Genomic DNA, 14,473 nt, shown 5'->3' on the forward strand with positions numbered 1-14,473 from the left:
CCCCGCCCGGCCGGGCGCCCCGCGGGCGCTCAGGGCGCCGGGCGCATCGCTGGGCTCAGCCCCCGCGGAGAGCCGGGGCGCGCCGCCGCGCGCAGGCGAAGCCCTCCCCGCCCGGCATCTCCCGCGGGACGGGGACGGCCGGGGAGCCCGTGCCGCCTTTAAGGGCTCGGCCGCGGCCGGCGGGGTGACGTCAGGGCCGGGGACGGTGGTGGTGGCCGTGGGGGTGTCGCGCCGGCGGAGCCCGTCCCGGCGCGGTGCAGCAGGAACGCCGAAGCGGAGCCCCCGGGAGCCCCCGGGACGTGACCCTGCTCTGCCGCCCCGAGGCTGGAGCACCGGGGCTGGGGCCCCGCAGCCGGCGGCAGGGAGGGGACGCGGCCACCGCCAGCCCCGTTTAGCACACTTCTCCCTGCACGGACTTTTCCACCGGCTCTGAGCGCTGGAAACGTGGCTGGAGCAGCCTCTGCCTGCAGGGGGGAGATGTTTTATCTTCCAGCTTCGGCTGCTTGCTTGCATCACCCCTTGCAGCGTCCTGCATGCGGCCAGAGTCGCTGCAGGCCTGGAGCGCGGGTCCAGCGCCGGCAGCCCGGGGCTGCGGCAAAGGCGTCGGCGAGGGAAGGAGGAGGCGAGCAGGGTCGTGTGGCGCCCAGCCGAGATGCAAGGGGCAGGGATCGCCGATGCCGGAGGGGCGCGGGAAGCTCTGCCCCGGCTCCCGGGGCACGGACAGGCCTGGAGGGGCCCGGGAAGCTTTGCCCCGGCTCCGGGGCACGGACAGGCCTGGAGGGGCCCGGGAAGCTTTGCCCCGGCTCCCGGGGCGCAGACGGGCCCGGGAAGCTCTGTCCCGGCTCCTGGGGCACAGACAGGCCTGGAGGGGCCCGGGAAGCTCTGCCCCGGCTCCCGGGCACAGACAGGCCTGGAGGGGCCCGGGAAGCTTTGCCCCGGCTCCCGGGGCACGGACAGGCCTGGAGGGGCCCGGGAAGCTTTGCCCCAGCTCCCGGGGCGCAGACGGGCCCGGGAAGCTCTGTCCCGGCTCCCGGGGCACAGACAGGCCTGGAGGGGCCCGGGAAGCTCTGCCCCGGCTCCCGGGGCGCAGACAGGCCCGGGAAGCTCTGCCCCGGCTCCTGGGGCACGGACAGGCCTGGAGGGGCCCGGGAAGCTCTGCCCCGGCTCCTGGGGCACGGACAGGCCTGGAGGGGCCCGGGAAGCTCTGCCCCAGCTCCCGGGGCACAGACGGGCCCAGAGGGGCCCGGGAAGCTTTGCCCCGGCTCCCAGGGCCCAGAGGGGCGCGGGAAGCTCTGCCCTGGCTCCAAGGGTGCAGACAGGCTGGTTGTTAAGTGGTGCCTCCTAGGGCACTTCCTTGGCACCTTTCATATGCTAATGCCAGGGAGCAGATGCAAGGCAGCGTGCTGATAAGTTTTAAGACTAGAGACAGGTTTTGTTTCCAGGCAGTGAATTATTCATCCCCCAGTCCCAGCCCCTTGGCTCCTTCGGGCCGGCTGTGAGTGCCAGGGCAGCAGGTGGGTTCGCAGAGACACAATTACAGTAATGGAACGGGAGCAAAGCCTGAGCAACCCGACTTCCTCGGGTCCCGCGGCACCGCTACGGGTGTCACGTTTAACACGCGGTCACAGCGACACGGCGCTCCCCTCCCGGAGGAGAGGGCCACAGCAGCACAGACGGCCACAGCAGCGCAGAGGCAACAGCGCAGCTTGGCTGCGAAGAGGCAACTCAAAAGCGCCGTTTCTTTGGCACTTTCTGCCAGAGAGCTGGTACCCAGGAGCAAAGCCCCTGCCAGGACAAGCAACCGCTCAGCCCCGGCCTCACCCTGCTGTAGGGAGCAGCTGCCCAGGGCCGGAGCTATTTTTTCCAGAAACTATGAACAAGACTCCAAGATCTCATTGCTGCCCAGCTGTACTTCGGTGGAAGCCACCATTACAGAATCACAGAACAGCTGGGGTTCAAAGGTACCTCTGGAGGCCACCTGGTCCAGCCCTCTACTCAGGCAGAGGCTGCCCAGGACCACGTCCAGTCAGGTCTGGAGCATCTCCATGGAAGACGCTCTCTGGGCAACTTGTTCCAGTGTTCACCTCCCTGCGCACCCAAGCCTAAGACAACACTTCTGCACGAAGAAGTGTTTTCTATGAAACAGAAGTCTTTAAAAAGCAAGGAAAACTGTGGGAATACTATAAACATTTTATTTATTGTTTTCAAAAAGACAGGAAAATAATCTAGATCATTTATTTATATTTTTTTAATAAAAACCTTTACATAATCCTCATGCATAAAGACCTTCAATGAGCCAATGTTAAGCAGCACCAAACAGGCCCAAAGCCGCTGGGTGCTGCACTCAGTGGCTGGCTGGCTGTGGCAGGAGGGGCTACTGCAGTAACCCTGAAATCAGAGCTGACCAGTAGACAGATTTATTTTTCTTCCAAAAATAGTCAAGTTTCTAAACACAGTAAAAGTAAAGACTGTACAAACTAGAGCAAATCAACGTTGCCAGCTGTTCACTTGCAGGATGTTCTTATGCTTGATGGCAGCTCCACTTGATGTGACCCAGCTACACAGCAAATACAAAGACGACAGCATGTTCTAGGCTACAGACATTCGTCAGAGGGACTGTGCCCAAGCACTGGGCCCCTTTCAGGCAGCCAGGTCCCCAGCAGGTACTGCACTTGCGCACACCGCAAAGAAGCTGCACATAACATGTATCTACACGGGAACCTGCCTTACATGCAGCTGTGTAGGAGTCAGCCTGGAGCGCCTCAAGCAGCCAGGCTGTTTGCTCCTTTGGCAGGCTACTACTTTCAGCAGTTTTGCTCCCAGCACAGATTTTGCTCCCTCTAATCAGAAGCATCTGGCCTGGAGTTCTGAAACATAGCAAATATTAGAGAAAGCTCCTGTGTTTTACTGCATGGTGACAACACACTGCATGGAGATTCACGGGACCCAGGAGACATCTGTCTTCAGAGGCCTGGACAGTGCAGAGCACACTCTAAGGCACACACTTAGGTGTCAACTCCCTTTGGCCTGACTCAGTGAAGTAGCTTTCTTGCTTTTTCAAGATGAAAGAGAAATGTGAGAAACAACGCATTTGCACATTTTCAACTTATCTAGAAAATGCAGGAAAAGACACTGTTTTAAAGTTAGTTTCTTTTCCTCCTCCACCCACAGAACAAAGTTGTAAAACCAAGTTTCATTTAAATCTTTCCCTGGGTTAGTTCAGGTACCAAAGGCTCATTGGTTTAACAGGCACAGTGCCACCAAAATGAGTCTGTCTATGGCCAGCTGTCCTAGAACTTACTTTACCATCATCTGTGCTGCAACTAAAGAGTAAAAAGGATCTGCCTAGGAGACCAAGCCCACACCGCTCCCCCTCCACAGGTACAATCTCACCTGCAGACAGATTCTGCAAGAGATGCTTTATTGATTCTAGGAAAGTGTTGTGTAGTTGAGGGTGCCAGCCAGAAAGGTCCAAGTCTTACCGCTCCCCCAGGTTACAAAAATTCCTGCATTAGCCAACATACTAAAGCCACTTTACACCTCTATGGAAAAAGCTGTGTGGCTAAAGAGGTTGCTGCCAAGGGAACGCTTACCCCTAAAACAAGGGTAAAGGTTAACAAACGGTAAAAAGTGTCTGTCCGTAAAAGTGATTGTCTCACTGAGTCACTACTGTCAATTCTCGTAGGTAAGACTGGGTGAGACTACGGAGCTCCTCCAAGGCATAGTCCTCTGGCATGGGCAGCCGTCCAATGTGGGGAGCAAGGAGGCGGAGAGGAACTCGCTGCACGTCAGGCGCGGCATCGGAGATGGGCTCTGGGGAGTGCTGCAGGCTGAGAACCACCCTGAGCAGGTTAGCAATGCGCTTGGCCATATCTGGAAAGAGCAGAAACAGTGTTTCTTTCCTTCATGTTCCACACTATACCCTAGGGTAGGGAGTAGCATTCGAGCATGTACAAGCTCAGTCCCTGCTGAGGAGTCAACCTGCACAACGGTTCATCGGGAGAGTTTTGAGCAGACAAGCCAAATGCCTTTCTGTGCCCCTGCTGTGGCTTGGTCTTTTCTCATCTCTGCATACAAACTTGTGCCATCAACATTTGGGCTTATTCCTTGGTCCAGGTGTCTTTCTGCAGGTATGCTCACACCTTATTTGGTGCTAGGAAACTAAATATGGACAAGGCACTTTACTATTTAGCAAAAAAACAGTTATAAGAGACCAGTCACTGGATGCCAAATTAATGAGGCAACAAAACTGTCTGAAATGAAGACCAGTAGCTGCATGTACAATAGTCATTATAGCAATATACAGTTCACCTCATCAACCACAGCCTTCCTTTTTGGCTAAACATGAAAAGCAGTATCAGCCATCACCTAGGCTGCCAGTGTATGTTAGCTGGGTTAGGTTGTAAGACTGCCTTTCCCAGTGCGTTGCTAGACATTCATGTCACCCTACCTGACTGAGCCAAACGGTCCTTGGCATTGTGACACTGTATCTGCTCTATCCTGTTGCACAGCGATGTCACTTTGGTATGTAACCGCTCCAGCTCATACGTAGAACAATCCAGCTGAAAGTAAAGGGAAGACAAGACAGACAGCCTCAACGTTAATGAAAGCCTTTCTGCTGGAATCACTCATGGACTGCCCAAGTTCACTCTAAGCCAAGTCTATGCAACAGAAGACAATGCACGTTGAAAGTCTGTTTGAAGTTAACATCTGATGTGTGGAACGGCGAAAGTCTAGTACTCTCACGTTTTTAATTCACAAACTGAATTTAAAGAGACTGAAAACGAGCAGAAATGCAGGCTCCCTGCTAACTAGCTTACTGCTTGTCTTGTTCCTCCTCTTTCACTTATCTCACTGTCATACTAGATTGAGCATATCTAGATCGCATCTTATTTTGACACATCTACCAAATCGCTACATATTTGGAGAGATGCATGATACTCTGTTTGCTAGCATCTGCAAAAAGAGAAGCATTACAATTAGCACTGAACACTGAATAAAAGGTTATTCTAAAAATAAGTGAGACTAAGTTTCCAAACTGTAGTAAAGAAAATAGTCATTTTAGTTTGTTACCTGTTGAATCCTATCGAGCATCTCAGTAACACGGATGTAGTCCAGATAGACCAGACCAGCCATCTCCCAGTCCTGAATGAGTGTACTACGTTCTGGAGGGGAGAGATCTTCCAGGAATCCTTTTAGGTATTTGTAGTTTTCATTAATAATGGCATCTAAAGAGAAAAAACAGGTTAAAAAAAAAAGATCCTTTTGTTCTTATTTGTTAAGAAGTCAGCTATACTGATTGTTAAAGACAATAGCAGCTGATGGTCTATGCCCTCAGTCACATTTTAACTCCTTCACTCTATTAGAAATGCTAGCTGATTTATGACCTAGTAGTTGTCTAAGGCCATCCCACTTCCTACAGCAGGGATAGCAACAGGATCAGGACTCTGGGAATGCTAGTGCTATCCCTGTCCCATGAGGCAACGCTGGCACAGGAAGGCGGGTGTGCAGAAGGTTAAGCACAACTCTTCTCACATATTTACAGTGAAGAATTCTCAAATTGGATATCACACGAGCCAATTTGAAACATTTGTCACTCTGTACTAACCCCCTTCCTAGCAACACAGCTTTAGACCTCCACATTATTGAAAACCCAGTTACTTTTGTTCCCTTTATATTTATGGATGTTGTTCAAAAGATAGAACAGACGCAGGGGAGTAGGAAAGACCAGTAGTCTCACCTGAGGCTAAGTGCCTGACAACCAGCTTGTGACACTGGTTCCAGTGCCCAGCCTTGAACAAGAAGAGGGCTTCCTTATGCTTGTCTCCCTCCATCCTTGCTCGAACTGCCTTTGCTTCATGAATCCATTCTGGGGGGACGCACAGCCTTTGCGTCAGAAAAGCCTCTTTTGTCCAGGACTCCGGCGTCTCAGACAGAACACAATGTCGACTTAAGAGTTCACGTACTGCCTTCTCCCGTATGCTAGTGGAAATATGGGACAACATATTACTGCAACAGTTAATCTTTCATATCACACCATCAGAAGACACATTTCAATATAAGTAACTGAAAATTATATGAAAAAGCAGTGAGCTGCATTATACTTAGTCTATGGCAGAGGTAGAGGTGTAACAGGACAATCTGACCTCGCCTGGTCTTAAACAGTCTCCTGTGGAATATTAAAAAAAGTTCTGGAATAAATTGAACTACTTCAGCAAACACTAAACTCTAAGGAAGAAGTCACCACTAAAAGTTTGAATATCTTAAGCATTACAGTGAAAAGGCACCTTTCCACAACTGATGGTATTATACAAGTTTAAGACAAGTATTCTTGTTAAATACGTATTTCACAAAAGCAGCAAAACATGCATTTTGAAGATTCCCAAGTTTTCCTTTCAAACATCTCTCATTTCTGTTAGTTCTGACTCAAAGGAACAGTTGCAATATTTTGTTTTCATGATATTATCAGTATGTCTTCTTGAATGTACTAACCTTGCTGAGCCAGAGACAAGATAAGCAGCATTAGGATGTCAAAACGAGGAAGATATCTCCTTCTATAGTACTGTTCAGGAGTTAAGAATTAATACAATGCTATTGCATTGCATGCAACAGAGCTAATTAACTAAGCAGAATCATTCATGCCACTTCAATGCTGGCATATAATTTTTTAAAAGGGGCATGAATTTTTCCGACTGTGCAGTTCCAATTCAACATGAGAGAAGCCATGATAGAGTATACACAGCAAGTCTATAAACCATAAAGAAATATAGTATTTTCAAGGCAAAAAGAAAGAAAAATCTGCCTTGTACTCACTGTGCATCAGGCTCATGCAACAGAACAAAAACAGCCCATTCCCAAAGGCCTTCACTTTCAAGTTGGGCAGCATAGCTTGCATTCAGAACTCCTTGACTCTGTTTGAATAGATGAGTATAATTCAGGGCTCTGAGCACTTCCCATAAGTGCCAACTGAGACGGTAGTCCAGAGGGTCAGATGTTATACTCCTGGGATCAAGTAGCTGGTTGAGATCATAGTGCCTGCAGAGAAAAATATTTGCAATCTAAACAGCTAATTGTGTCCACGTAATGAAATCAGAAATTGGTGCTAATTTAATTCCTTTCCTTCCCCTCTCCAGCTATCCATACAATTGCTTTACAAAGCTTTTTAAAGATGGGAACAACTTAATCCTTCTGCTCTTCCTTTGAATTTACATCTAGACTGTCACATTTTTTCTTTCATGTATGCACCTCCTGCAGAAGCACCTCCTGCAGAATTCTCAATGCCTTCAAAAAAGGTAACTGTGGGAAAACACCCTTCAGACACAGAAATTGTGCACAAAGAAACAGAACTCATGCTGGACAGTTTAACTTAAAGATAACATCTAAATTGGGCTCTTACGGAGTTTGACTAGGATTTAAAATAGCCACAAAGATCTCTATGCACCTTGCTAGCCTTCAGACACACTGTGCAGCTCATTTCCCATTCTCAAATAAATTCCCTCCAAAGACGCATCTAAACTGCATCCCTTCCCTAAGAATCAGCTGCTTTAGCAATCAGACAGATTTAGGGAATCACTCCGGGGACTTTTACCTGGTTCTTCTTCTAAAAGTCTCTAACATTAGGACTGTAACAGGCCACAGAAGTCCTGAATCTCTCTCTCTCTCTCTCTCTCTCTCTCTCTCTCTCTCTCTCTCTCTCTTTTTTTTTTGCACAAAGATGTTGGCATGTGAAGCCAGGCCTGGAAGCATCAAAGTTCTTTCACCATCTTTTGCCTAAATTCACACGTGGATAACATAGGAAGGGGGGGTGGGGGGTGTGGATGGGAAATAGGAAGCATTCCACAGGTGTTCCTGAACTTAGGTTTAATCATCTACAGCACACAACAGCAATGACTGTAGCTCCACATTCTGTAAGGCTGTGCGCCTGGAAGAGATTTTTGACTACTGTAAATGGCTCTGTAAATGAACACTGAGGCTGATTTCATACCACTGGTTTGGGAATCCTATCTGCAAGATACTCCACAGTTGCAGCATAACTTATCAAAGTTTTCCTAAATTGTTCAAATCCCATTTACCTGTCACTGTAGAGTTTTAACAAGTGGAAACAGACATCTCTCAGAGGTCTTCCTGTGTTATCATCTTCTTCAATTACACAGCCAGAATCTTCTAGGTAGGGAGGCAGTGGACAGCAGGCATATTTTTCATATTCTGGAGTGTTCTAAAGAAATAATTTTATTAGCAAGTTTAAACACAACATCCTGAACAAAACTGAATTGCTGCTACAAAGCACATTTTGAATCCACAGAGCTCAGACTTAAGGGCATGCTTTCTGCTTCTGAGTAGTGCACTTGCATTTAAAACTTACACAGCATTTGCATACCAACATGATGGTAAAAAGAAAAAATCCCAAACCCAAAATGCTTTGGCAGGGTTAACTTTATTGCACACTGAGCTCTTAAAAGCCTGAGTGGAAATACAGCCAGTTCTCATATAAAGCCTGTGTTTCTGAATCGTTTTACGGCTGGAAAACACACACATAAATTGATCAAATAAAAGATACACTATCCCTGCACATCTCCCCTCCCTCTGTAGCTGGCCACTGAAATCCTTGTGACATTTTCATTGCTGGTAAGGTCACTAGATTGGGACTCTGAAGAGCATTCCACCTCCTAGTGGTTTCCAGTTATTAGGCTTCCTACATGAAGTCTGGAAATCAGCTGCATCCACTTTTTCTCCAAATCAGGCTGCAGTAAAACCACCCCAACATTCTAGCCTAAGGGAGCAGCAATATTTTAACTTTACCTCATGATAAAACTGAAACTCGGTCTTTTAAAACAATGAACGCATTATACTGACAAAGAGTATGACAAAAATACTCTTGTAGTGTTAAATGCTCATAGATGAGAGCTTCCTAGAATCATGGCTGTGCTCAGGTTATCTCCAGACATATAGATGAAGAGTTATTTTTAGTTAAGTGGGTAAATACTGTATTTTTCCAACAGAACTCTGTCTTTCATTATATAAGGACGGCCTGTTCTACTGCAGCAAACAAGGCTTGCATAATGCACCCATCCACTTGCTGCCTGTAAGACAGATGTATTTGCTGTAGAAATGGTAAACAGAACAGAGGGTAGATGGTTAAGAGGAGAAAAGACTATTTTAGAATTCAGGCAGCTGAACATTAGTCACATGGAGAAAACAGACACCATCCCTCAGTTGTCTTATTTGGCACTGGTTAACTCAGTCAAACTGAGTTTCTGTAGCTGGCCACTAGCCATCTCCCTAATTTGGGCTACCTACCAAACATCTGGATACACTCAATCAGTGGAAAGTGTTCTGTTAATGGCTTATTTGAAGCACAAGTCAAGAAGTGGGCCTTAAGCTTCAAGAGAGAGTGTGCCTAGAATTACCAACAGGTTCAACCTCAGTGCTTTATTCCCATTACACAGAAGGGGAAAGGAATAGCCCTATCAAAACGAACAGCTGCAAAATCTCATCAATACTGGTGAAAGAATCTGATGCAGTGACAACTGAAATAATTATATATACAGGTATAAACAATTCCATACTCAGCACCTCAGTAGCAACTCTTGACACTTCACATAAGGCTGTGTAGCAACTGTCAGTGGGTCTGAGTAACATCTTCTCTCACGCAGGCATGATGGACCTACCTGAAATGCTGACTCATACATGGCAAGTGCTTTGGAAATCGAAGCTGTTGGTGGAAGCAGGTACCAGAGATGGACAGCCATGCAACGCTTCCAGTCCAGCTGTGAGCACACATTGATACTTCTTCTCTCAGATAACTGCCACACCTAAAGAAATAAAGTCAAACTTACAACCATCACACTAAGAACAGCAGTCAATACAGACTGACATAAGAGAGCAACACACAACACTGACAGGTTCCATTAGTAAAAGACTAGGTCAACATCTTGTGCTTGTCTCCAGCGTACCACATGCTGAAATTTCCTATTACAGCTTGAAAATTTACTGCTTTCAGAAAAAGCAGAAGTCAAATCAATGACAAAATAATGGAGCAGCAGAACATACAGGTTTTCCTGCAAGCAGGGCAAAGATGCGCAATCTCTCTTCCTGGATGAAGCAGTCTGCCTGCAACCTGTGCCAGTCCACTAGCTGCATGGTGAGGAGGTCTCGAATGGGCTGGCTACCCGCCAGCTGGGAGAGGAGCAGAGCAAGCCTGTGATCACCTGAAACAGGAGACAACAGCCCATCAGGCAAATGGCCAAGTGAAATGTTTAAAGAATTAAACATTAAATTTAATTTTAGCTCAAAAATAAAGAATTGAGCTAATATAGAAAAACAGAAAGAAACTAATGATTAGGCTCTGAAAAAAGATGTACAAATGTAACCAACTTAACAGTACCTTACTTAAAATCAACATTCAAGGGAGATATTATGCAAAAAGCAAGTTTCAAATGCTTCACATCATAACTCTAAAGAATCGACAAGTAAGTCAGAGGCAAATATGACCAGATATTGAGCAAAAGTGGACAAGCTGTCCCTCCTGTTACTCTGTCTCACATGGAAAAAACAGTATTTCGAGTGGCTAATTACACAGTATCAGACCTCTCAAAGTTTAAGTCTTCTGTATTGCCTCCCACCCACTTTCCGCCCCGAAAAAGGTGGTGGTGGGGGGAAAGATGTAAGCTTCTTGCCTGACTGCTGTGCCAATCTGCAAGCCTCACTGATTCTCTTTCCAGTTAGGCAGCTGAAAACAGCCTCTACGTGATTATCATGTCGGGACAATGAAACTTCCTCCTCAATTCGTCCTGCAGCAGTCTGTGACAGCCAGCGGGAGAAGGCTTTCCTTCGCTCCAGGGCTAGGATGTATTCACTGGGTTCCTCCAAGCTGGCCTCTAACTCCTTCAGGTTCCCCCAAATTGCTTCACATAATGTCCACGTCAAACACCAGTGCTTTACAACAGCTGTCGGTATATGGAATTAGTCAGTCATGAGGAGTACAAATACAGAACAGACAGAAGAATAGAGGACAGATGTATGAGTATACCAGCCCCATATTTAGAGGATATCCTATTGCTACAATAAATGCAGAAAATCTGTTAGCACATCCAATGTGATCAATCACGTTCATGTTTTCAAAAGGACCGCTATGAAGAACAGTCAATTCCTGTTTTATTCATATTTCACCATCCTGATGCAACCTGAAGTTAATTTGAACTGGACAGTTCTACAGCTTCACTATTATCATTATGAAAAGAATCATTCAATACTCACTTTCTGTTTCAGCAGGGTCATCAGATGCCTTTCTAACCCAATCAGCATAATCATGAATAACAGAAACTCCTGGATTGGGTGCTAGAAGAGGACAGTGTTCATCCATATGGACAGTGCTGTGTTTCAGCTTTATCTCGAGGGGGATGAGATACAATTGTTTGTCTCTATCCATCTTCCTTTGTTCTAAGCTCAACTTCTCCACATGAACCTTGAAAGAAGATTCTGAGAGTCTGAAGATGAAAAAACAAGCAATCAATAAAAGCAAAATTCTGAATTATTTTCCATGCAAGTGAACTGCACCTACAATGGTGTGGCTGTATTATGCAGCTTGTCCTAGATTTTAACAAAATGACAGTAAGACATATGATCCAAAGATCAACAGCTGGGTCTGAAGGATCTGGTTACCTAGTCTGGATTCAGAACCAGACTTTAGCAAACAAACCTCCTAGAATTGGGTGCTTCCAGCACTCAAAAGGTACTAGCATACCTTACCACATCCTAACACATTTTGTAAGCACACCTCATTCTTGTCCACAAATTAGATATCCTGGGGAACATCTACTGAACAGACATTTTAGAAGAAGATTTAAATGGTGAAACACCTAACTAAATTTCAGTCCAGTTTTATATACCACTGCAGCAGAATTGAAGGAATCTGAGAATTCAGAAGTTAAACAAAAAGTTTCCTAGGTAGGGAAGATATCCCCAAGAAGAAGCAACATGTGAGTACAAGCTTCCACGATAAAAATTTTTTAACTTTCTCTTTAACCTTTTGTTGGATAACATGGCTATCTCCTTATTCAATAAAATTGCTTAGTGTATACAGGATATTCCAGTTCTGAGATAGATTTTTTTGTAAAACAGCAACCTGAAAGAAATCCCCATGGTTAATTTAATCTTATACCCTGCACCACTTCTACGTATCTGCAAAAATAGTAAGGTGACTTTCCAAAAGAAAACAAAAGTCATCCCTGGCCTGTAATTAGAATTCTTTCAAATGTAAATAGAGTAATGCATATCAGAGCTATCCTGAAGGAAAATATTACTCACGATTTGGGAGCAACAGGAGTTGGCAAGAATCCATATTCCACAGACTCACAGTGAAGATCTTCTGCTTCACTCGATCCACTTAACTGATCTCCACTATTAACAAGCGTCCAGTTGGGTCCCCAACCAACACGAAATGAGCGCCCCATGAAGAGCGCCATATCCATTAGCAGCTTCCCCTTTCCATAGGTGATGGATTTTTCTAGAGGTACTAGCCCCTGCTGTCTGCGAACACCAACTGTTTTCACCTGTACCTCAGGAGCTGATGAAGGTACAGAGAACGCAGATGCCAGTGGAGAAGTCACTGACCATGGGGCAACAGAAGGTGAACTGCTCGAAGTCCATGGTCCTCTGAAATCTTGAAGAGAAGGACTTGGTTGCTGGAGAAGTACACTAGCAAATTTTGACTGCAGCAGACCACCAACTAAAAGGAAAAAAAAAATAATAAGTAGTATTTAACTGAACAGGGCACTCAATTTTCAGCAATATACTTCTGATATTCTAAAGGTATTTCAGTAGTTCCCAAGCAGCCAGTGAAAATATTTGCTATGATCCATGATGGTAATGCATAGCTAAGCATGATTATCTGCAGTACTGAAAAATCACAAAATCCATCATGTACTTTGCATTATACAAAACTAAGCACATAGTATTACACCAAGAACAGTACATATATGATCTCACCCTAAATCTGAAGTTTCTAAAGTCCTCACTAATTTAACTGATGTCATCATAAGTAGACTGTTAGAACTGAGACATCTTGAGGAGAAAATAGACTTTACTATCAGCAGGGACAGGGCTAAAACTGTTCCTATAGAAATATCTAAATTCCTGAACTAAATGGGCAGATATAACCCCTATACTTGTTATCAGAGATAAGTATTATTCCAGATGAAATCACCAGTTAGCACACAATTGCTCTGTCAAGTATTCAGCCAGAGACAGGATTTTGCCTATTAACTTTAGAATTAAATTCTCTTTCTTCACAATATACATGGTTTCCCACAATACCTGAGTGTTTTTTCTGCCCTTGCAATGTTGAAATAGGGAGCCTCGGAGAGCAAATCTCTTGAGAAGCATCCATTTTTGTTAGCTGCTTCCCAGGGTAATGATCCAGGATCAAGTCAATATCATCTTCATCAGCAAGCAAGGAAGCTTTCATGATCTAAAAAGTTGATAAATCAATCCTGCTCATTAACATTCTCTCTACTGGCAGCAGCTACTTGACCTACTCAGCTCTTTTCCCAACAAAAATAACTTCCAAATGTTGCACACGACTAAATCATGCCTCAGATATCCCGAACAACAGTTAAGGCACATAATTCAGGAGAACTGAAAGCAAGCTTATCAGCTGATGATAATCTTTTACATACTGACAGTTACGTCAGGGTCAAGATGAGTATGAAGTAGTCCTATGATAATCATGTTTTTTTTTTTCAGATCTTACTTAGTTCTGTCTACCTAATTTTCTGTTTAAGAAATGGTTGAGAACTACAGGTTTGTCTTTTCTTACAAATTAGAAATATAAGTAAAAGCATACAAGTGTTCTAAGTACTATTTTTTCACCTGGAAAAAGAAACCCAAAGAAACCTAAATCAAAACCAGTCATGCTGCTACTACCTGGAGTTCCACAAACTGGGCCCTAGAAAGCTCTGGCTAGCCATTAGTTTAATTTATCACATTTTCTATACTTCACAGAATTTTAAAATCTGAATTCTAGTTTTCAGAAGTGTTTTATTTTTGTATTAAGCTTTTATGACTATAAAGGTTTCCCATAGAAACATAGGTGTCTTACTTAAGTCTTAATCACACCGTAGCTGTAATACATAGTTTAGCAGAAGTTGGTATAGAAATACACTTGTGAAAGCAAACCGAGAAATCAGTGATAGGAATTACCAAGTCCTTCCATTCAGAAAGGGGAAACTGCAAGACACTCACCTGTAAGACATGGGGGTTAATACCCAGCGTTGATGCTATGTGAGTTGAAGCCGGCACTGCCTCCTGCTCTTCTATCATGTTGTCTTCTAGAATGGACTCCTGCAGAGGCTCCTGAGTGATATCTGCCATATCGCTGTCCAGTTCCACAACCCTACCCAGTTGTTCCACTTCTGGGGTCTGCAGACACACGCAGAAGCCATGTCAGAGTTTAACAGTTTGCTGACAAAGGATA

The 14,473-nt window shown here is 45.4% G+C and overlaps 1 protein-coding gene across 5 annotated transcripts in view; it reads right to left on the bottom strand.

Annotated features, from left to right (window-relative positions):
* Nucleotides 1-2,170: 2,170 nt before the first annotated feature.
* NUP98 (nucleoporin 98 and 96 precursor) overlaps nucleotides 2,171-14,473 on the bottom strand; it is a 39,671-nt gene continuing 27,368 nt past the window's right edge. For all 5 annotated transcript variants that reach the window (XM_062567510.1, XM_062567512.1, XM_062567508.1 and 2 more), the window contains 13 exons: nucleotides 14,242-14,418; nucleotides 13,315-13,468; nucleotides 12,307-12,727; nucleotides 11,257-11,486; nucleotides 10,677-10,946; nucleotides 10,051-10,208; nucleotides 9,669-9,812; nucleotides 8,073-8,215; nucleotides 6,814-7,035; nucleotides 5,741-5,982; nucleotides 5,074-5,228; nucleotides 4,451-4,562; nucleotides 2,171-3,873 (listed from right to left, as the gene is read on the bottom strand). In XM_062567510.1, coding sequence (XP_062423494.1) covers nucleotides 3,656-3,873; nucleotides 4,451-4,562; nucleotides 5,074-5,228; nucleotides 5,741-5,982; nucleotides 6,814-7,035; nucleotides 8,073-8,215; nucleotides 9,669-9,812; nucleotides 10,051-10,208; nucleotides 10,677-10,946; nucleotides 11,257-11,486; nucleotides 12,307-12,727; nucleotides 13,315-13,468; nucleotides 14,242-14,418 — 2,646 coding nt within the window. In that variant the 3' untranslated portion in view covers nucleotides 2,171-3,655. The remainder of the gene's footprint in view (nucleotides 3,874-4,450; nucleotides 4,563-5,073; nucleotides 5,229-5,740; nucleotides 5,983-6,813; nucleotides 7,036-8,072; nucleotides 8,216-9,668; nucleotides 9,813-10,050; nucleotides 10,209-10,676; nucleotides 10,947-11,256; nucleotides 11,487-12,306; nucleotides 12,728-13,314; nucleotides 13,469-14,241; nucleotides 14,419-14,473) is intronic.

This window comes from Rhea pennata, chromosome 1 (genome assembly GCF_028389875.1).
Source record: "Rhea pennata isolate bPtePen1 chromosome 1, bPtePen1.pri, whole genome shotgun sequence".
NCBI classification, from domain to species: Eukaryota; Metazoa; Chordata; class Aves; order Rheiformes; family Rheidae; genus Rhea; species Rhea pennata.